Genomic DNA, 23,698 nt, shown 5'->3' with positions numbered 1-23,698 from the left:
ATTACAGTGGTTGCTCCACTAAACATTTAGCGATTATGCTGCGGGTCTTAAGAGGTTATTTGTGGTTTTGTACAGTACCCTGCGTCACCACTTCATTGCTCCAGACCAGCGCAAGGGGGAGTTCATGTAAAATCTAAGATTATTTGTCAGGTGCGCTGAATACAAAAGGGGTAGACCTTACAGTGAAATGCTTACTTACAGGCTCTAACCAATAGTGCAAAAAAGGTATTAGGTGAACAATTTCATTTGTATTTATTTCACCTTTATTTAACCAGGTAGGCAAGTTGAGAACAAGTTCTCATTTACAATTGCGACCTGGCCAAGATAAAGCAAAGCAGTTCAACACAAACAACACAGTTACACATGGAGTAAAACAAACATACAGTCAATAAAACAGTAGAAAAATAAGTCTATATACAATGTGAGCAAATGAGGTGAAATAAGGGAGGTAAATGCAAAAAAAGGCCATGGTGGCGAAGTAAATACAATACAGCAAGTAAAACACTGGAATGGTAGATTTGCAGTGGAAGAAAGTGCAAAGTAGAAATATAAATAATGGGGTGCAAAGGAGCAAAATAAATAAATACAGTAGGGGAAGAGGTAGTTGTTTGGGCTAAATTATTGATGGGCTATGTACAGGTGCAGTGATCTGTGAGCTGCTCTGACAGCTGGTGCTTAAAGCTAGTGAGGGAGATAAGTGTTTCCATTTTCAGAGATTTTTGTAGTTCGTTCCAGTCATTGGCAGCAGTGAACTGGAAGGAGAGGCGGCCGAAGGAGGAATTGGCTTTGGGGGTGACCAGAGAGATATACCTGCTGGAGCACGTGTCACAGGTGGGTGCTGCTATGGTGACCAGCGAGCTGAGATAAGGGGGGACTTTACCTAGCAGGGTCTTGTAGATGACCTGGAGCCAGTGGGTTTCGCGACGAGAATGAAGCGAGGGCCAGCCAACGAGAGTCTACAGGTCGCAGTGGTGGGTAGTATATGGGGCTTTGGTGACAAAACGGATGGCACTGTGATAGACTGCATCCAATTTATTGAGTAGGGTATTGTAGGCTATTTTGTAAATGACATTGACGAAGTCGAGGATCGGTAGGATGGTCAGTTTTACAAGGGTATGTTTGGAAGCATGAGTGAAAGATGCTTTGTTGCGAAATAGGAAGACAAATCTAGATTTAACTTTGGATTGGAGATGTTTGATGTGAGTCTGGAAGGAGAGTTTACAGTCTAACCAGACACCTAGGTATTTGTAGTTGTCCACATATTCTAAGTCAGAACCATCCAGAGTAGTGATGCTCGACGGGCGGGCAGGTGCAGGCAGTGATCGGTTGAAGAGCATGCATTTAGTTTTACTTGTATGTAAGAGCAGTTGGAGGCCACGGAAGGAGAGTTGTATGGCATTGAAGCTCGTCTGGAGGGTTGTTAACTTCTTAAAGTGTAGGGGGCATTATTTTCACGGCCTAATGAAAAACGTACCCAGATTAAACTGGTTACTACTCTGGCCCGGAAACTAGAATATGCATATTATTAATAGATTTGGATAGAAAACACTCTGAAGGTTCTAAAACTGGTTGAATGGTGTCTGTGAGTATAACAGAACTCATATGGCAGGCAAAAATCTGAGAAAAATTCAACCAGGAAGTGGGAGATCTGGAAATTGTAGTTCTTCTTTCTAATCCCTATCGAAACTACAGTGTCTGTGGGGTCACATTGCACTTCCTAAGGCTTCCATTGGCTGTCAAAAGCCTTTAGAAAGTTTTTTCATCGTTGTCATGTTACCGGGCAGAGAATAGGAGCTCAGTCAATGAATGGACTGCCTATGGACAAAGGGATTGGTGATGTGCAATCCCGCAAGCACGCCTTTCCTTCTTTTTCTTCTGGAATGAATACGCTATTTTCCGGTTGGAATATTATCGCATTTTTATGTTAAAAATACCATAAAGATTGATCGTAAACAACGTTTGACATGCTTCTAAGAACGGTAATGGAACATTTTGAATTTTTGTGTCTCGAATTATGCTCGCGCGTTATGCCTTTGGATAGTGACCTGAAAGCACAAACAAAACGGAGGTATTTGGACATAAATATGGATTATTTCGAACAAAAACAAAATTTCTTGTGGAAGTAGCAGTCCTGGGAGTGCATTCTGACGAAGATCAGCAAAGGTAAGAGAATATTTATAATACTAATTCTGAGTTTAGGTGACCCCAGAACTTAGCGGGTGTCTGTACAGCTTGCTTTGATGGCGAGCTATGTACTCAGAATATTGAAAAATGTGCTTTCGCCGAAAAGCTATTTTAAAATCTGACACAGCGGTTGCATAAAGGAGTACTGTATCTATAATTCTTAAAATAATTGTTATGTATTTTGTCAACGTTTATGATGAGTATTTTTGTAAATTGATGTGCTCATTCACCGGCAGTTTTGGTCGTAATACATTTTCTGAACATCACGCGCCAATGTAAAATGCTGTTTTTGGATATAAATATGAACTTTATCGAACAAAACATACATGTATTGTGTAACATGATGTCCTAGGAGTGTCATCTGATGAAGGTCGTCAAAGGTTAGTGCTTCATTTAGCTGTGTTTTGGGTTTTTGTGACATATCTCCTTGGTTGGATAATGGCTGTGTGGTTATTTTTGTCTATCTACTCTCCTAACATAATCTAATGTTTTGCTTTCACTGTAAAGCCTTTTTGAAATCGGAAAATGTGGTTACATTAACCTGTTATGGATAGGGGGCAGTATTTTCACGGCCGGATAAAAAACGTACCCGATTTAAACTGATTATTACTCCTGCCCAGTAACTAGAATATGCATATAATTATTAGCTTTGGATAGAAACCCTCCAAAGTTTCTAAAACTGTTTGAATGGTGTCTGTGAGTATAACAGAACTCATTTGGCAGGCCAAAACCTGAGAAGATTCTGTACAGGAAGTACCCTGTCTGACCATTTCTTGGCCTTCTTGATCATCTCTATCAAAAACAAGGGATCTCTGCTGTTACGTGACACTTCCTACGGCTCCCATAGGCTCTCAGAAGGCGGCAAAAAGCTGAATGGTGGCTTTGCAGGCCCTGGCTGAAAAACATTAGCGCATTTTGATAGTGGTCGATCAGAGAACAGAGACTGGAGGCGCGTGCACGAGGCGACCCGATGTTTTTATTCTTTCTTCTTTGAACGAAAACAACAACTCCCGGTCGGAATATTAAAATTGATTTTAACCTGCGGTTGACATGCTTCGAAGTACGGTAGTGGAATATTTAGAATTTTTTTGTCACGAAACGCGTCGGGCGCGTAACCCTTCGTCACCCTTGGATAGTGTCTTGAACGCACGAACAAAACGCCGCTATTTGGATATAACTATGGATTATTTTGAACCAAACCAACATTTGTTATTGAAGTAGAAGTCCTGGGAGTGCATTCTGACGAAGAACAGGAAAGGTAATCAAACTTTTCTAATAGTAAATCGGAGTTTGGTGAGGGTCAAACTTGGTGGGTGTCAAAATAGCTAGCCTGTGATGGCGTGCTATCTACTCAGAATATTGCAAAATGTGCTTTCACCGAAAAGCTATTTTAAAATCGGACATAGCGAGTGCATAGAGGAGTTCTGTATCTATAATTCTTAAAATAATTGTTATGTTTTTTGTGAACGTTTATGGTGAGTAATTTAGTAAATTCACCGGAAGTTTGCGGGGGGTATGCTAGTTCTGAACGTCACATGCTAATGTAAAAAGCTGTTTTTTTATATAAATATGAACTTGATTGAACAAAACATGCATGTATTGTATAACATAATGTCCTAGAAGTGTCATCTGATGAAGATCATCAAAGCTTAGTGCTGCATTTAGCTGTGGTTTGGGTTTATGTGACATTATATGCTAGCTTGAAAAATGGGTGTCTGATTATTTCTGGCTGGGTACTCTGCTGACATAATCTAATGTTTTGCTTTCGTTGTAAAGCCTTTTTGAAATCGGACAGTATGGTTAGATTAACGAGAGTCTTGTCTTTAAAATGGTGTAAAATAGTCATATGTTTGAGAAATTGAAGTAATAGCATTTCTAAGGTATTTGAATAACGCGCCACAGGATTCCACTGGCTGTTACGTAGGTGGGACGATTTCGTCCCACCGACCTCAGAGAGGATAAACAGAGAGTAGCAGCAGCGTAAAAAGAGGGGTTGGGGGGTCACATAATGCAAATAGTCTGGGTAGCCATTTGATGACCTATTCAGGAGTCTTATGGCTTGGGGGTAAAAACTGTTGAGAAGCCTTTTTGTCCTAGACTTGACACTCCGGTACCGCTTGCCATGCGGTAGTAGAGAGAACAGTCTATGACTGGGGTCTTTGACAATTTTTAGGGCCTTCCTCTGACACCGCCTGGTGTAGAGGTCCTGGATGGCAGGCAGCTTAGCCCCAGTGATGTACTGGGCCGTACGCACTACCCTCTGTAGTGCCTTGCGGTCTGAGGCCGAGCAATTGCCGTACCAGGCAGTGATGCAACCAGTCAGGATGCTCTCGATCTTGCAGCTGTAGAACCTTTTGAAGATATCAGGACCCATGCCAAATCTTTTTAGTTTCCTGAGGGGGAATAGGCTTTGCCATGCCCTCTTCATGACTGTCTTGGTGTGTTTGGACCATTCTAGTTTGTTGTTGATGTGGACACCAAGGAACTTGAAGCTCTCAACCTGCTCTACAGCCCCGTCGATGAGAATGGTTGCGTGCTCGGTCCTCTTTTTCCTGTAGTCCACAATAATCTCCTTAGTCTTGGTTACATTGAGGGATAGGTTGTTATTCTGGCACCACCCGGCCAGGTCTCTGACTTCCTCCCTATAGGCTGTCTCGTCGTTGTCGGTGATCAGGCCTACCACTGTTGTGTCGTCTGCAAACTTAATGATGGTGTTGGAGTCATGCTTGGCCATGCAGTCGTGGGTGAACAGGGAGTAGAGGAGGGGACTGAGCACACACCCCTGGGGAGCTCCAGTGTTGAGGATCTCCATGGCAGATGTGTTGCTACCTACCCTCACCACCTGGGGGCGGCCCGTCAGGAAGTCCAGGATCCAGTTGCAGAGGGAGGTGTTTAGTCCCAGGATCCTTAGCTTAGTGATGAGCTTTGAGGGTACTATGGAGTTGAACGCTGAGCTGTAGTCAATGAATAGCATTCTCACATAAGTGTTCCTTTTGTCCAGATGGGAAAGGGGAGTGTGGAGTGCAATAGAGATTGCATCATCTGTGGATCTGTTTGGGCAGTATGCAAATTGGAGTGGGTCTAGGGTTTCTGGGATAATGGTGTTGATGTGAGCCATTACCAACCTTTCAAAGCACTTCATGGCTACGGACGTGAGTGCTACGGGTCTGTAGTCATTTAGGCAGGTTGCCTTTGTGTTCTTGGGCACAGGGACTATGGTGGTCTGCTTGAAACATGTTGGTATTACAGACTCAATCAGGGACATGTTGAAAATGTCAGTGAAGACACCTGCCAGTTGGTCAGCACATGCCCGAAGCACACGTCCTGGTAATCCGTCTGGCCCCGCAGCCTTGTGTATGTTGACCTGTTTAAAGGTCTTACGTCGGCTACAGAGAGCATGCCTCAGTGTTGCTTGCCTCGAAGCGAGCATAGAAGTGATTTAGCTTGTCTGGTAGGCTCGTGTCACTGGGCAGCTCGCGGCTGTGTGTCCCTTTGTAGTCTGTAATAGTTTGTAAGCCCTGCCATATAAGACGAGCGTCGGAGCCGGTGTAGTATGATTCAATCTTAGCCCTGTATTGGCGCTTTGCCTGTTTGATGGTTCGTCGCAGGGCATAGCAGGATTTCTTGTAAGCTTCAGGGTTAGAGTCCCGCACCTTGAAAGCGGCAGCTCTACCCTTTAGCTCAGTGCAAATGTTGCCTGTAATCCAGTTAGAGCACTGATTATGCTTTTGGGTCCTACTGTGTCTCTAACTGACAATGAATGTGCGACATAAACCTAAATAGAAAATGATAATTGTGCACGACTACAGTATTACTTACTAAAACTGTTGCTACGCTCTTACTGTAGTACTATAGCCCACTTTTCAAATTAGTAACAATGACTCACCCCATGTTCAAGAATGTCCTTTTTCCTCACTCATTTTACATTATCTGAAAAACTTAATCTCCAAAATATATATATTTTTTAAACAAAGCAATTATTATTATTATTATAGAATTATATAAAATCCCCTTGGTTATTCACTGATATATTATTAACCCTCTTATTAGCAGGGCAATATATATTGGTCAAGGCTCCCGAGTGGCGCACAATGGGATTGCCTTGCAGTTCTCCTGCTGTATCCACTGAAAGCGCTTGAGGTTCAAGCCACAAGGGCAGGGGGCACGGGATGGGCCGCAGAACCGCTCACAGAAGACAGACCTAGCCCATGGGAAAGGGAGGAGGAAGGGTGGACCCCCACCCTGGGTAGCACAGAGTAAGACTTTAAGGGGCATTGCACTAATAATGGCGCTGACTAGGGAAACATTCCTGCTGTTCTTATTGCCAGTCTGCACGTTCATACTAAAACAATGTAACTAATAATGGCATATTTATGCTTTTGTTAATAAAATTATGATAAAAATAGTATTTCAAAATGCCAATGTTTATTTAGTTATGGATCCATAATGAATTACTATGGGAATAAATATCACTGAATTACATAAATATCCAACGTAATTATTATCTATGTAATTATTGGTGGAGAGTCACGTCATATGTTTCGATATACTGTAGGCGACGTGAGTCTCACTAGTGTTGAGTAATGTGCTGAAAAGCGTAGGTCTTGTCTATTTATAGAGCATATTGAAGTTAGAAGCAATAGGATTTGAAGCAATAGCCTACAACTATTTTAGCACAGTTTCACGCTACTCTTTGACAAGCATGGGGACTGGTCCTGATAACTCAATGTGATTTTTATTTTCACTGAATCTCCGTTTGGGTATTGGTTTGACTACAATTATAGTGTAGAAATGTTATGATCTTAGTGTAACCTTTATTTAACTAGGCAAGTCAGTTCAGAACAAATTCTTATTTACAAGGACAGCCTACTCCTTCCTCCCCGTCAGAGAATTGAACACTGATCTCCCACATTCCCGCACAACACAGGGATTCTTTAGCTAAATAGCCAAGTACTATAGCCTACTCCCGACCGTCACGTTGTACAGCGCCATATTTTTCATTCCATCGTAAAGGAAACCCAGAGGGTTTTTCATTTTTCTTGGAATAGAAACACCATAATATTAAGCAAATGAATCCCAAACTCTAAAAGTAATTGGATACAAATTAATTGTGACATTTTGGTTACAATAAAGGATGTAAACAAGATGCTGTGTTTTTATTTACAGTAGTGATGGACAGCTGGTGGCATTTTGAAAACAGGTTTTCAAACATTTTTAGCCTGATTAGCAGGACAATAGACTCTTTATAGTCCGGCTACTGTAGGTGTGAACATCCCCCTACCTGCAAAAAATGAGATTGCGACCAAAGAAAAAAGACAAAATGGACATAGTTTACATCGAACCAGCTTCTTTCTATGGTGCTACCCGTTCCAGCGTTAGGACCGCAACCACGAGAGGACTTTAAAATGTGTCGGAGCTGAGAGGATCACCAAAACTAAAGGTATTTTGGTTTCAGTGCATTTCTTTAAAAAAATGTTTTATATAGCCCGTCAATGTGTAGGCATACTGTGTAACAAAATCGATAATTAAATAAAGGTTCAATAAAAATGGATTGTGTACTAAAAACGTGAATATGTTTTTGCAGAGCACACAAACATGCCGACAACCATCCGTGGAGATCAGTGGACAAAGAGCTGGACAACGGGCTGCACCGAAAAAACGCATGGTTGCCAAGAAAGTGGTTAGTTTTGCTAGATTCTTAAAATGTGTACACAGAATTTGCGTGTTGGAGTCACTTTTAATTCTTAATTGATCTACCGTTTCTATCATAGGCCACTGTAATCGATGGGGGCTCAGTGCGGTACCGTTCTGCTCATCTGATGAAAGTGCACATGGATCAGATTCATACTTTGAAGACCGAGATCGAGTCATTGAAGGCAGACCAGCAGAAAGATAAACATTATCGGAGGGCAGAGATACAGGTGACAGCTGATGCATTGGCACCAGAGCCAGGCGGCATTGGCGGAGAATGATGTGTTGAAGAGGGCGATGAACGAGATGGAGTCACAATCCATACCAGGCACACCTGTGAGCTCTGGAACTCCACCTCCAACAGGCAGAGTCAACATACCTGGCGGGTTCATCATGTCGTCGGTTCACCCTGGCATTTCCATTCCTCTTCTGACAACAGAACTTGACCAACTGCTCACCAGGCACAGCAAGGGCCGTCCGGACCGTTATGCTGTTCTGCTATAGCCTAATAAACAGTTGGCTTATATCTTCCAAATGCTGTATTATCCAAATGCAAAAGTATAAACAGTACAGTATCTCTTCATCAGCATCTTTATGCTTTCGTTAATAAAATGATAAAAATACTTGTTCAAAATGGCAATGTTTATTTAGTTATGGATCCATAACGAATTACTATGGGAATAAATATCACTGAATTACAGAAATATTGGGACAAAGTTGTCTAATGAAGGTAAACAAATTGTTGCTTACTAGAAAATACTTTTTCACACAGACATGGTCACGTTGTTCAGCGCCATTATGGCTATTAGCAGGTAGCTGGACAATAGACTTGCCTAGAAGGAGGGTAGAAGGAGGGGGAGAATTCTATATTCAAATGAATTTCTTCATTTCTTAGGTTGGCCGTGATTGGTTGCAATTTCAGTTTAATCCACCAGAGAAGACAAAACAAATAATACAACAAAAAGTATTACTATTATGTATCACATCCGACCATGATTGGGAGTCCCATATGGCAGCGCACAATTGGCCCAGCGTTTCTCTCCCTCTAAAAACAGAAATAAAACGTTTTGGCCTTCACAAATATTATTTTGGCCTTTATTCAGATTACAATCGCTCACTTTAGTTTTTTTGAAAACTAAATAACCTCCAAAATATGGTAATTATCAAGTTGATGGCACAGTCATATAGACTGGCACCTACACAAAGCTGAGTGACTCTGTTCTTGTCTAGTAATGTTCTGTATTATGTCATGTTTCATGTTCTGTGTGGACCCCAGGAAGAGTAGTTGCTGACTTCGCAACAGCTAATGGGGATTCTAATAAAATATCTCTCCCTCAACATCAACAAAATGAAGGAGCTGATTGTGGACTTCAGGAAACAGCAGAGGGTGCAGCCCCCCTTCCCCATCGACAGGGAGGGAGAGGGTAAAAAGCTTCAAGATCCTCGGCGCGCACATCACTGACAACCTGAAACGGTCCTCCCACACAGACAGTGTAGTGAAGAAGGCGCAATAGCGCCTCTTCAATCGCTAGAGGATGAAGAAATTATGCTGGCCCCTAAGACCCTCACAAACGCACCATTGAGAGCATCCTGTCGAGCTGTATCACCGCCTGGTACGGCAACTGCACCGCCCACAACCGCAGGGTTCCTTATGATGTAGCATGAGAAAGACATATTTCATACAGCAGGACAGAAAGAGCATCACCGTGCCAATATAAGGAGCATATTTTGTTTGCAAGTCCAATTACAGTGATCTGTGTTTTTCTTTGACAGCAGTGGTTTCGGAAGCATTCAAGTAAACAATGAAAGCAATTATGTTTTGTTCATATCTACTGGGCCTGAAAATAGCAAACTTTTTATTTTATTTTTTATGATCTTGTTTGGGCATAATACACTTGTTTATTGTCTGCGGTGACACTGTGCACCTCAGAGAAATCTGATGAACCTATAGTTGGGTCTCCCCGAGCGATGAGAGAACTAACTAGATGGAGTCTTCAAGTCCCCATGCGATGGCACACAAACAATGTTCAATAGAACCCATACAGCAGGGAATATACAAACGCTATATAGACAAACAATTGGTATTAAATTGGTTGTGCTTGAGATGCCTCCTTAGTGAAATGTGCAAAATATCTGTAACTGAAAGTTTCCAACATGTTGCAAGTCAATATTGGAAAGGCTCACCCCACGTGTTGAAGAGGCGGGACTTCCTGCAGCTGTATACTACTTCCTGTTGACACTGTTCTGACCTGGCCACGAGGGCCATCAGTTGTTCAGGTGAGGCGCTGTAGTTAAACTTCATAATGTAGGGCTTCTGTAGTGTAGAACCCTGTACCCTGACTGGATTTGTGCTGTTGTGGGTCACTACTGTCCACACCTTGTTCTCTACAACACAGAGCAGATAAGAAACAGGTTTTAGTTTAGTTTTTTCGGACACTTAAAAGAAAATGGCTGTAAAAAGGCACAGTCAGAATCTGAAAGCACAGTACTGATTATACACTGCATTTCATAAAATTGAGACATTTCGAGGAGTGATTTGAATATGATTATGCATGATCCTGTACCAAGCTGGGAGGTAGTTACATATTTGACAGTCCCCTTAATTACCAGTCAGCCTCGGTCAACCTCACTAGAGTGCATTGTGATTTTACAGATATGAAGTGGTCTAATGTGGCTGCTTCCCAAATAAAGGGAAAAGGAAAATGCATGTAATCCAGAATGTTCTGACCTTAAATAAAGCCCCTGAATACTATAGGATGAAGCTCTATGAGACAATCAATCTCAGTATATCACAATATTGTTGGATTATCATCAAAGGCAATCCGATTTAAAACATAATTCTGTCTGTAAACCTAGATTAGTCTGACAACAAGATCCTAAAGGCCATCAGTGTAAAAATGTATTTAGGGTAGAGGGCCAGGGTGGCAGCTCACCTGTCATGTTGCAGTAGACCTGTGTGGGCCCCAGAGGACCACTGCCATCTGGATCAATAGAGAAGAGGCCTGAGGAGCTGCCAGTCAGCCGGTAGGCCTCACATGATGCCTCATAGATGGCTACAGAGGAACACAGGGAAACATCATGCCTCATAGATGGCTACAGAGGAACACAGGGAAACATCATGCCTCATAGTTGGCTACAGAGGAGCACAGAGATACATCATGCCTCATAGATGGCTACAGAGGAACACAGGGAAACATCATGCCTCATAGATGGCTACAGAGAAACACAGGGAAACGTCATGCCTTATAGATGGCTACAGAGAAACGTCATGCCTCATAGATGGCTACAGAGAAACACAGGGAAACGTCATGCCTCATAGATGGCTACAGAGAAACACAGGGAAACGTCATGCCTCATAGATGGCTACAGAGAAACACAGGGAAACGTCATGCCTCATAGATGGCTACAGAGAAACATCATGCCTCCGATGGCTACAGAGGAGCACACGTGTGAGTGGAGAATGAGAATACTCTGACAAATGTAATAAAATATGTTACTCAAATAAAATAGCTTGCAGGAACTTCAGAGTTAGATAATGGGGTGGTGTATATTCCTATCAGAGTTTGATAAAGGGCGGTTAAGAGTGGTGAGCCAGTAACCGAAAGGTCGCTGGTTCGAATCCCCGAGCCTACTATAAGTCGCTCTGGATAAGAGTGTCTGCTTAATGATGTAAATGAAAACAATGGGGTGGAGTATCAGCGTCTGATAACGGGGTGGTGTATATTCCTATCAGAGTTTAAGGGTGCATATTGATTACGGGGTGGTGCATATTGACTACGGGGTGGTGCATATAAGTGTCAAAGAGAGAGGTTATTTCCATTTCAAATGTGATGGTGGCCTAGCAATAACTACAGAGTCGCATGTCTCACCAAACACCCTCCAAGTATGCAAAACAATCAATGGCTAAGCACCACAACATATTAGATATGGAAATGGTGAGAATAAATTGTTTATTTAAATAAAACAGTGTATATTGCAGGGTCGGGGTCAATTCCATTTCAATTCAAGTCAGAAAGTCTACCAAATCTTGAAAAGCATTGAAGAGAATTGGAATGGGAATTTCACTTCCTGAATTGACTGAAGGGCAGGCGGGGACTCACAGTTGTGGCAGGTGGCTCCAGTGTATCCTGTGCCAGAGCAGTCGCAGTAGAAGCGGCTCCAGGACTGTGAACACTGCCCTCCATGTTCACAGAAGTTGGGCAGACATCTGGAGAGACAGGGAAGATCAGACAGTGGGAAGGAGTACAAGTAACCTGGTACCAGAGAGGCAAAGCCATGGCGACAGCGATGCTAAAACAATGTGGTTGCTCCCACTCTGACTGAACTAGCTGGAGTTAACCTGTTGGGGGTAGGGGGCAGTATTTACACAGCCGGATAAAAAAACGTACCCGATTTAATCTGGTTATTACTACTGCCCAGAAACTAGAATATGCATATAATTATTGGCTTTGGATAGAAAACACCCTAAAGTTTCTAAAACTGTTTGAATGGTGTCTGTGAGTATAACAGAACTCATATGGCAGGCAAAAACCTGAGAAGATTCCTTACAGGAAGTGCCCTCTCTGACCATTCCTTGAGATTCTTGACTCTGTTTATTGAAGACTGAGGAACTTTGCTGTAACGTGACACTTCCTACGGCTCCCATAGGCTCTCAGAAGGCGGGAAAAAGCTGAATGATGTAATTCCAGCCCCAGGCTGAAACACATTAGCGCTTTTGGCAAGTGCTCTATCAGAGGACAATGGGCTGAGGCGTGTGCACAAGACGACCCCATGTTTTTATTTTCTATCGTCTTTGAACCTAAACACAGATTCCCGGTCGGAATATTATCGCTTTTTTTACGAGTAAAATGGCATAAAAATGGATTTTAAACAGCGGTTGACATGCTTCGAAGTACGGTAATGGAATATTTAGAGTTTCTTTGTCACGAAATGCGTCGTGCGCGTGACCCTTATTTACACTTCGGATAGTGTCTTGAACGCACGAACAAATCAGAGGATATTTGAACATAACTATGGATTATTTTGAACCAAACCAACATTTGTTATTGAAGTAGAAGTCCTGGGAGTGAATTCTGACGAAGAACAGCAAAGGTAATAACATTTTTCTTATAGTAAATCTGACTTTGGTGAGTGCTAAACTTGCTGGGTGTCTAAATAGCTAGCCCTGTGATGCCGGGCTATCTACTCAGAATATTGCAAAATGTGCTTTCACCGAAAAGCTATTTTAAAATCGGACATAGCGAGTGCATAGAGGAGTTCTGTATCTATAATTCTTAAAATAATTGTTATGTTTTTTGTGAACGTTTATCGTGAGTAATTTAGTAAAATCACCGGAAGTTTGCGGGGGGTATGCTAGTTCTGAACGTCACATGCTAATGTAAAAAGCTGGTTTTTGATATAAATATGAACTTGATTGAACAAAACATGCATGTATTGTATAACATAATGTCCTAGGTGTGTCATCTGATGAAGATCATCAAAGGTTAGTGCTGCATTTAGCTTTGGTTTGGGTTTATGTGACATTATATGCTAGCTTGAAAAATGGGTGTCTGATTATTTCTGGCTGGGTACTCTGCTGACATAATCTAATGTTTTGCTTTCGTTGTAAAGCCTTTTTGAAATCAGACAGTGTGGATAGATTAACGAGAGTCTTGCCTTTAAAATGGTGTAAAATAGTCATATGTTTGAGAAATTGAAGTAATAGCATTTCTAAGGTATTTGAATAACGCGCCACGGGATTCCACTGGCTGTTACGTAGGTGGGACGAAATCGTCCCACTGGCCCTAGAGAAGTTAATGGTTTGATGACACTACAACATACACACTAGGGCTGCAGGTAGTCTATTGGTTAAAGTGTTGGGCTAGTAACACGAGCTGACAAGCTAAAACTGTCGTTCTGCCACTGAGCAAGGCAGTTCCCCGGGTGCCGAAGACGTGGATGTTGATTATGGCAGCCTTCCGCACCTCTCTGATTCAGAGGGGTTGGGTTAAATGTGGAAGACACATTTCAGTTGAAGGTATTCAGTTGTACAATTGACTAGGTATCCCCTTTTCCCACTTGACTGACAATGACAGGTGTTGTGATATCTACTTAACAACAAAACAGCTGTAATTATTCATGACACAGTCTAATCTCACAGGGAGCTGTTTAAAGATCAGAGCATCTGCATACAAAACTCCTTAGTGTCAGAAGATTTTACCAAACAGAATATTGAGTTTACTGTTCGGAATTTCATAACATGTTGGTTATTTTCCTTTTTGGTTGGGTCTCAAATTCTATTGAACCAGCCAACCTGATTTCAGTGTAAGGCAGGTGTTTGTGCATGCATTAGTTTGTAAACAAAGTCACTGCATAAACATGCATGGCTAAGGTAGGTGTAAGCAACCCAACCCCCTCTCCCTGTTAACAATATGCAGAAACATTCCCAGTGAAATGTCTGATTGGCTATGGAAAGACACTTCGATTAATAGTGCCTTCCTCATACCTCTCGAACTTCCAAAATTACCAGATTTTTTTTTTATTAGTATTATTTAATTCAGCTTTAATTGTGAATCCTGTCCCAGGAGGAACTCTGATTTAGTGGGGTTTGTGCTTACAACACAGCCATTTCAAATTCCATTTACCTATTTAGCTCTACAAAGGGAGTCAACTGTTCTCCGGATAATGTTCAGGTGGTTTAATTATTGCTGTGCTATTTTTATTCCTGCACATTGAAGAGGCTTTGTGGACCATATAATGATGCTGCTCAATTTGCAGAACTGTTTCTCTGCGATACATCGGTCAGTGAAGTTTGTGGTAAGAGTGAATGGCAAGGAATGTTCTTGTTCAACAAAATTAGCAATATTCTGAGAGCTTTTTGTGTTACGTAATTAGTTTCCTCGGTGACAAAGAAATGAATTGCTTTTGTGTAATGTATGTCACAAGCCAAAGTGCTGGGTTGGGCATGTCTCCTAATGGCTATATTGAACAGTCAGAGGGACCCTTGGCCTCCTCTCCGAGGTGACACATGAAAGCTGTGGTCTGCCAGTCAACCTGCACTGGCTGTTCAACCTAAACCTGGCACGGTCCTGGAGGATGACAGCTGCTCATGAATGTTTTAAAGCTGGAGAATAGGTGATGGAGAGAGATGGAGGCCTAGCTATGCTATGTTTTACTATTAATAAACAGGAAGTGTGTTGAGCAGCAGGAAGGATCAATCACTGTTTTGAAACATTCTGAAAAGGTAAAAGGATAGAGAGAACAACTGCCAGGATGTTGTAGTAATCTTGTTTGATTGTAGTGATTAGTCCATTATTGTGGAGGTTGCTCAATTATAAGTAGGTAAGCATTATTGAAAAGGTTAAAGATGGAAATGGAAGAATGTATTTGATTGTGTTGATTACTGGAACTCCACAAGCATAAACAGTGCTTAATCCTCACCACAGGAAGAGAATACAAAGTCCTTCAGAAATGGGCACTGTAAAGCCTTTTTGAAATCGGACAGTGTGGTTAGATAAATGAGAGTCTTGTCTTTAAAATGCTGTGAAATAGTCATATGTTTGAAAAATTGAAGTTTTTGTATTTTTGAGGAATTTGTAATTCGCGCCACGCCCATCATTGGATATTGGAGCAGGTGTTCCGCTAGCGGAACGTCTAGATGTAAGAGGTTAAAATGCATATCATTTAATACAATTTTTGACATGCATTGTTCTGGATTTTTTGGTTGTTATTCTGTCTCTCACTGTTCAAATAAACCTACTATTAAAATTATAGACTGATCATTTCTTTGTAAGTGGGCAAACGTACAAAATCAGCAGGGGATCAAATACTTTTCCCCCCACTGTAAAACAAACACCCCCTGCCACGTCCTGACCAAACTACAATAACAAACAACCCCTTTTACTGGTCAGGACGTGACAGATATTGCTTCAATATATCCACATAATTTTCCTGCCTCAGAATGCCATCTATTTTGTGAAGAGCACCAGTCCCTCCTGCAGAAAAGCACCCCCAGAACATGGCGCTGCCACCCCTGTGCTTCACGTTTGGGATGGTGTTCTTCGACTTGCAAGCCTCCCCCTTTCTACTCCAAACAGAATGATGGTCATTATGGCCAAGCAGTTCTATTTTTGTTTCATGAGACCAGAGCACATTTCTCCAAAAAGTACAATCTTTGTCCCCATGTTCAGTTGCAAACCGTAGTCTGGCTTTTTTAATGGTGGTTTTGGAGCAGTGGCATCTTCCTTGCTGAGCGGCCTTTCAGGTTATGTCGATATACAGTTGAAGTCGGAAGTCTACATACACTTAGGTTGGGGTCTTTAAAACTCATTTTTCACCACTCCACAAATTTCTTGTTAACAAACTATAGTTTTGGCAAGTTGGTTAGGACATCTACTTTGTGCATGACAAAAGTAATTTTTCCAACAATTGTTTACAGACAGATTATTTCACTGTATCACAATTCCAGTGGGTCAGAAGTTTACATACACCAAATTGACTGTGCCTTTAAACAGCTTGGAAAATTCCAGAAAATGTTGTCATGGCTTTCGAAGCTTCTGATAAGCTAATTGACATCATTTGAGTCAATTGGAGGTGTACCTGTGGATGTATTTCAAGGCCTACCTTCAAAGTCAGTGCCTCTTTGCTTGACATCATGGGAAAAATCAAAAGAAATCAGCAAAGACCTCAGAAAAAAAAATTGTAGACCTCCACAAGTCTGGTTCATCTTTGGGAGCAGATGCCTCACATATGCCTCACAAATCCTCAACTGGCAGCTTCATTAAATAGTTCCCACAAAACACCAGTCTCAACCTCAACAGTGAAGAGGCGACTCCGGGATGCTGGCCTTCTAGGCAGAGTTGGAACGAAAAAGCCATATCTCAGACTGGCCAATAAAAATAAAAGATTAAGATGGGCAAAACAACACAGACACTGGTCAGCATCCTGGAGTCTCCTCTTCACTGTTGACATTGAGACTGGTATTTTGCGGGTACTATTTAATGAAGCTGCCAGTTGAGGACTTGTGAGGCGTCTGTTTCTCAAACTAGACACGCTAATGTACTTGTCCTCTTGCTTAGTTGTGCACCGGGGCCTCCCACTCCTCGTTCTATTCTAGTTAGAGCCAGTTTGCGCTGTTCTGTGAAGGGAGTAGTACACAGCGTTGTATGAGATCTTCAGTTTCTTGGCAATTTCTCGCATGGAATAGCGAGATGTAACCAAACATGGAATAGCCTTCATTTCTCAGAACAAAAATAAACTAACAAGTTTCATCAGAAAGTTTTGTTTCTGGCCATTTTGAGCCTGTAATCGAATCCACAAATGCTGATGCTCTAGATACTCAACTAGAAGGACAGTTTTATAGCTTCTTTAATAAGAACAGTTTTCAGCTGTGCCAACATTATTGCAAAATGTTTTTCTAATGATCAATTAGCCTGTTAAAATGATTAACTTGGATTAGCTAACACAACATGCCATTGGAACACAGGAGTGATGGTTGCTGACAATGGGCCTCTGTACACCTATGTAGATATTGCATGAAAAAACAATCTGCCGTTTACAGCTTCAATAGTAATTTACAACATTAACAATGTCTACACTGTATTTCTGATCAATTTTAATGGACAAAAAATATCACTTTCTTTCAAAAACTAGGACATTTCTAAGTGACCCCAAACTTTTGAACAGTAGTGTATATCCCCATGCCTTAGTTCATGTTCACTTACACTTGAGAAAATGATTTCACAAGCTTCAGGTCCAAAATAAACTACAACTGTCACCAACACCATAACATCAAATGAGGAGACTGCAATTATGTGCTTGCACACTCCAAACATAGTCGCTGAAAAAAGGTCTGACAATAATCAAGTGTCAAATGTTGGGTTAGTTGCATACAAACAAAAGTCCCATGCATGTGCTTTAACCTGTTGGGGCTAGGGGGCAGTATTTTCACGGCTGGATAAAAAAACGTACCCGATTTAATCTGGTTACTAATCCTACCCAGTAACTAGAATATGCATATACTTATTATATATGGATAGAAAACACCCTAAAGTTTCTAAAACTGTTTGAATGGTGTCTGTGAGTATAACAGAACTCATTTGGCAGGCAAAACCCTGAGACATTTTCTGACAGGAAGTGGATACCTGATGTGTTGAATTACCTTTAAGCCTATGCCATTGAAACACACAGGGGTTGATTAATGTTTTGCTTCCACTAGATGTCACCAGCCTTTACAAAGTGTTTTGAGTCTTTTACTGTGAGATCTGACCGAACAAGAGCCATGGAACGGTGATGGCCGATTAGACTCTGGCGCGCGAGTTCATGTTGGGTACCCTCGTTCCAATACGTTATAAAAGAGAATGCATTCGTCCACCTTGAATATTATTCATGTTCTGGTTAAAAAAGGCACTAATGATTTATGCTATACAACGTTTGACATGTTTGAACGAACGTAAATATATTTTTTCCCCTCGTTCATGACGAGAAGTCCGGCTGGCTTAGATCATGTGCTAACAACACGGAGCTTTTTGGATATAAATGATGAGCTTTTTTGAACAAAACTACATTCGTTATGGACCTGTGATACCTGGAAGTGACATCTGATGAAGAGAATCAAAGGTAATGGATTATTTACATAGTATTTTCGATTTTAGATCTCCCCAACATGACGTCTAGTCTGTATCGCAACGCGTATTTTTCTGGGCGCAGTGCTCAGATTATTGCAAAGTGTGATTTCCCAGTAAGGTTATTTTTAAATCTGGCAAGTGGATTGCGTTCAAGAGATGTAAATCTATAATTCTTTAAATGACAATATAATATTTTACCAATGTTTTCTAATTTTAATTATTTAATTTGTGACGCTGACTTGACTGCCGGTTATTGGAGGGAAACGATTTCCTCAACATCAATGCCATAGTAAAACGCTGTTTTTGGATATAAATATGAACTTGATAGAACTAAAAATGCATGCATTGTCTAACATAATGTCCTAGGAGTGTCATCTGATGGAGATTGTAAAAGGTTAGTGCATCATTTTAGCTGGTTTTATGGTTTTGGTGACCCTGTCTTTGAATTGACAAAACATTACACACAACTCTTGTAAATGTACTGTCCTAACATACTCTAAATTTATGCTTTCGCCGTAAAACCTTTTCGAAATCGTAAAACGTGGTTAGATTAAGGAGATGTTTATCTTTCAAAGGGTGTAAAATAGTTGTATGTTTGAAAAATTTGAATTTTGACATTTATTTGGATTCAAATTTGCCGCTCTTGAAATGCACCTGCTGTTGATGGAGTGCACCACGGGTGGGACGCTTGCGCCCCACCTAGCCCATAGAGGTTAAACCCCTACAACTCATCCAGAACGCCGCAGCCCGTCTGGTGTTCAACCTTCCCAAGTTCTCTCACGTCACCCCGCTCCTCCGCTCTCTCCACTGGCTTCCAGTTGAAGCTCGCATCCGCTACAAGACCATGGTGATTGCCTACGGAGCTGTGAAGGGATCGGCACCTCCATACCTTCAGGCTCTGATCAGGCCCTACACCCAAACGAGGGCACTGCGTTCATCCACCTCTGGCCTGCTGGCCCCCCTACCTCTGAGGAAGCACAGTTCCCGCTCAGCCCAGTCAAAACTGTTCGCTGCTCTGGCACCCCAATGGTGGAACAAGCTCCCTCACGACACCAGGACAGCGGAGTCAATCACCACCTTCCGGAGACACCTGAAACCCCACCTCTTTAAGGAATACCTAGGATAGGATAAAGTAATCCTTCTAACCCCCCCCCCTTAAAATATTTAGATGCACTATTGTAAAGTGGTTGTTCCACTGGATATCATAAGGTGAATGCACCAATTTGTAAGTCGCTCTGGATAAGAGCGTCTGCTAAATGACTTAAATGTAATGTAAATGTAATATCTGGAACAAGATGAACGGATGAAGCCCATATCTGGAACAAGAGGAACGGATGAAGCCCATATCTGGAACAAGAGGAACGGATGAAGCCCATGTCTGGAACAAGAGGAACGGATGAAGCCCATATCTGGAACAAGAGGAACGGATGAAGCCCATGTCTGGAACAAGAGGAACGGATGAAGCCCATGTCTGGAACAAGAGGAGCGGATGAAGCCCATGTCTGGAACAAGAGGAACGGATGAAGCCCATGTCTGGAACAAGAGGAACGGATTGTAAAAGGTTAGTGCATCATTTTAGCTGGTTTTATGGTTTTGGTGACGCCTGGCTTTGAATTGACAAAACATTACACACAGCTATTGTCAATGTACTCTCCTAACATAATCTAACTTTATGCTTTCGCCGTAAAACCTTTTTGAAATCGGACAACGTGGTTAGATTAAGGAGATGTTTATCTTTCAAAGGGTGTAAGATAGTTGTATGTTTGAAAAATTTGAATTTTGACATTTATTTGGTTTCAAATTTGCCGCTCTTGAAATGCACCTGCTGTTGATAGGGTGCACCACGGGTGGCACGCTAGCGTCCCACATAGCCCCAAGAAGTTAAGTGCAACATTGTCACATCACTTCAAAATTCAAATAATGTATACAGTAATTCACTGGTCATCCTAAAAGCCAACACTTCCTTTGGCCGCCTTTCCTTCCAGTTCTCTGCTGCCAAAACTGGAACGAATTGCAAAAATGTACTGAAGCTAGAGACTTATATCTCCATCTCTAAATTCGAGCATCAGCTGTCTGAGTAGCTTACAATCACTGTACCTGTACACAGCCAATCTGTAAATAGCACACGCGACTACCTCATCCCCATACTGTTATTCATCTTCTTGTTCTTTTGCCCCCCAGTATCTCTACTTGCACATCATCATCTGCACATCTATCACTCCAGTGTTAATGCTAAATTGTAATTATTTCGCCTCTATGGCCTATTTATTGCCTTACCTCCCTACATTTGCACACACTGTACATAGATTTTTTCTATTGTGTTATTGACTGTACGTTTGTTTGTGTGTAATTCTGTGTTGTTGTTTTTGTCGCACTGCTTTGCTTTATCTTGGCCAGGTCGCAGTTGTAAATGAGAACTTGTTCTCAACTGGCCTACCTGGTTAAATAAAGGTGGATTTAAAAAGGTGATACCTGTCATGGATGCCACATGTGTCAAACTGCAGCTCCTTGTAGTCTCCTAGTCGTCCTTGGTGCACCAGGTTCAGGTCCATGGGCTGGCTGTTGATGGAGAAGAGACGCATGCACCCCTGGAACGCCAACGTGGGGTTCTCACAGTACGAGTCACTCGAGGACGAGGAGGGGCAGCCTAATGGAACACACAGCAGAGGGATGTTTATGTAACCAAACATCTGCCAAATAAGCTTCTACTGTAATAATGCAACAAAAGAGGCTTACACAAATATGTTAAGATGCTAAGAGGGTGGTGTGCTGACTGATTTACTGACTGGAGACATACAAGTAGAAATTACAAAAATGGAAATGATTTAAACAGTACATGCACATTCATATAGTTTTTTTCTTCTTCAGTGTGACAATTCTGTACAGTTTTTTAATCTCCGTTATGGCTGAGAGAGAAGTTGCCCCCCCAAAAAAGAGAGCAACTTTAAACCTGTCAAGACATGCCACTATGCAAGTTGAAGCTTTTTAAAAGCAGCTTAATAAAACACCAGCTATCAGAAGATTTTAGATTCACATGGCATGTTCTGGGAAGCTAAAGTTTGTACAGGGATGTATTAAGTCAATCTCTGCCTACAAAGCAATGTCAACTCCACTAAGGGACTGAAGTGATGATGACAAAGACTGAGACTTCGTAGGTATTACAGTCAACAGATTTATCAAGCCATTGAGTTTCTCCTGTAAATACCAAAGTGTATTTTAAAATGTAACTTTTGGTCATACTATCTGTCCTCTTACCTCCGAAGTAGAGGCTGTCTCCTGCCTCCATGTGGTCTCCCAGCTCCATAGTTGAGGACGGCTCATTGTCTAGAGTCATGGTGACCTGGAGACCTCGGGAACTGAGACTCGCAGAGTGCCACAGTCCATCATTCACTCTGTGACCTGTTGACACACGGGGTCAGTTATGAGTTAAACAGTTTATAAAGACCCGATCAATCTCTGCATATGACTGTGGTTTTACAATAGTAACTACACTGTTGCAAATGCATTTTAAGAAAACAATTATAGAGTACATTTTTATATTTAGATTTCTAATCTTGTTTGTCTGCAACAAAGCTCTGCATTCAATCTGTTGCTGGTGTTGACTTTATGGCTCTCCCTACACGCTACACACACATTTCATATCGTTTCCCCCCACACTATCAAATAAACAAAGGATCACCCACAACCCCCAGTCTGTTGTGTTTGTGGTTCCATTTTGAGAAGGAACCAATGGAAAAATCTCAGAGGTATAATCTTTGCTTTTTGATTTAATTAAACTCAGGCTTTTACAGTGAAGGGCATCCAAGCTGTGTGTCTACAATCCCCTCTGTGCTTGCCATCTGCCTGCAGTGTTAGAGTGAAGTTGCAGGCTAGGAGAATTACCATGGAATGGGATTAAATGCGCTATATTTCAAGCAGTAAATAGTTTGAAACAAACAAAAAAAGCACACCTGGTGCAAACGTTGACTTTGAAAAGCCTCCAACATGCAACAGATTGGAGGACGACCTCAGCATGTTTTTTCTGATCACATCTGGATTATTTTGCAGTGATTGAGATCAGTCCAAAATGACACACACCTAACTATGTCTGTCTGCATTGAGGGATTCTGTGTTTTGGGATTTAGTTATTTCTACAGGATTAGCGAGACAGAGCATATTTCATCTCCCCATGGTGGGAAATGGACAAAACCAAATGCTTATCATTGTGTGTGAACTCAGAAGAGATAAGCACAGAGCCAACTGAATGGATTCTCTCTTATAATCTTTTCTCATAATCTTTACTATCACTATCAGACTATTTATGTAGAAAACCACAAACATTCAGGGTCACAAATGCATTCTCTGCAATAATAAAATGGGTTTCTCATTGTCTGCCTGCTTCACTGGAACAAAGAGCCTTTTATACTCTTGAGTCTCCATAGACAGAACCACTGATTCCAGCATAGAGTAGGTCTGGGTCAGCTAGACTAGAGGCTGTTGGCCCTTACCGGTGGAGACCTCTTCTTTCTGCTGGGCTGACATGTGGTGGGTCAGGCGCAGCCGACTGTTGCTGATCTGCAGCTCCAGTCGCTGGGGCTCCAGGGCCAGCTGGGTGGAGAGCAGTAGCCCGTCTGGGTTCCATGTTCTGAACTGGAAACGCACAGCGAAGCCCCCCGAAGCAGACGGCGTGGCCGGGAGCGATAGGAAGCTGCTGCTGGAGCTCAGGAAGGTAGTGGACACCAGCTGGGGCTCAGAGCACGAGAAGGTCACATTGCCCTGGTGACACAAATGGAACACAGTCTTACAGTCACCTTGCCCTGATTCACATCAACTCTCAACATTTCAGGGTTAATTAAACAGTTATGTCAACTCTGTAAGTGTAATGCTGCTATTAATTACTACAAACACTCCCTACTGGCCCCCTTTCTAGAAGGGAGAGAGAGATGGAGAAAGAGACAAAAACAAGTACAGTATCGAGAGAGAGAGAGAAAGAGACGGAGAGACAGAGTATGAGGGGAAAAATGGAAAGAGATAGAGTGGGAGAGAGGGAGAACGAGGGAACGAGAGAGACGAAATGAACTCTACAGGGAGCAGGGTTAAATGTCACTGCCAGCCCCACTGTGACTCCTAGGGACAGGAAGAGCCAGTACAGAGGACATGAGTTCCTGTACACTGGAAAAGGTCAGAGCAGTATGGGGATGAACACATCATTGAATGCGGTGACATGGAGTGGCAGCAAC

The 23,698-nt window shown here is 42.0% G+C and overlaps 1 protein-coding gene across 1 annotated transcript in view; it reads right to left on the bottom strand.

Moving 5' to 3' along the window:
- Window positions 1–23,698, bottom strand: part of LOC106582433 (contactin-associated protein-like 5) — a 169,075-nt gene that overhangs the window by 27,387 nt on the left and 117,990 nt on the right. Inside the window, exons 8-13 of the mRNA XM_045704848.1 lie at window positions 22,967–23,234; window positions 21,735–21,878; window positions 20,952–21,126; window positions 11,976–12,082; window positions 10,809–10,928; window positions 10,060–10,260 (exon numbers count right to left, since the gene is read on the bottom strand). Of these exons, the coding sequence (XP_045560804.1) occupies window positions 10,060–10,260; window positions 10,809–10,928; window positions 11,976–12,082; window positions 20,952–21,126; window positions 21,735–21,878; window positions 22,967–23,234 (1,015 nt within the window). The remainder of the gene's footprint in view (window positions 1–10,059; window positions 10,261–10,808; window positions 10,929–11,975; window positions 12,083–20,951; window positions 21,127–21,734; window positions 21,879–22,966; window positions 23,235–23,698) is intronic.

This window comes from Salmo salar, chromosome ssa21 (genome assembly GCF_905237065.1).
Source record: "Salmo salar chromosome ssa21, Ssal_v3.1, whole genome shotgun sequence".
NCBI lineage: Eukaryota > Metazoa > Chordata > Actinopteri > Salmoniformes > Salmonidae > Salmo > Salmo salar.
This window is presented reverse-complemented; position numbering and strand designations above follow the sequence as displayed.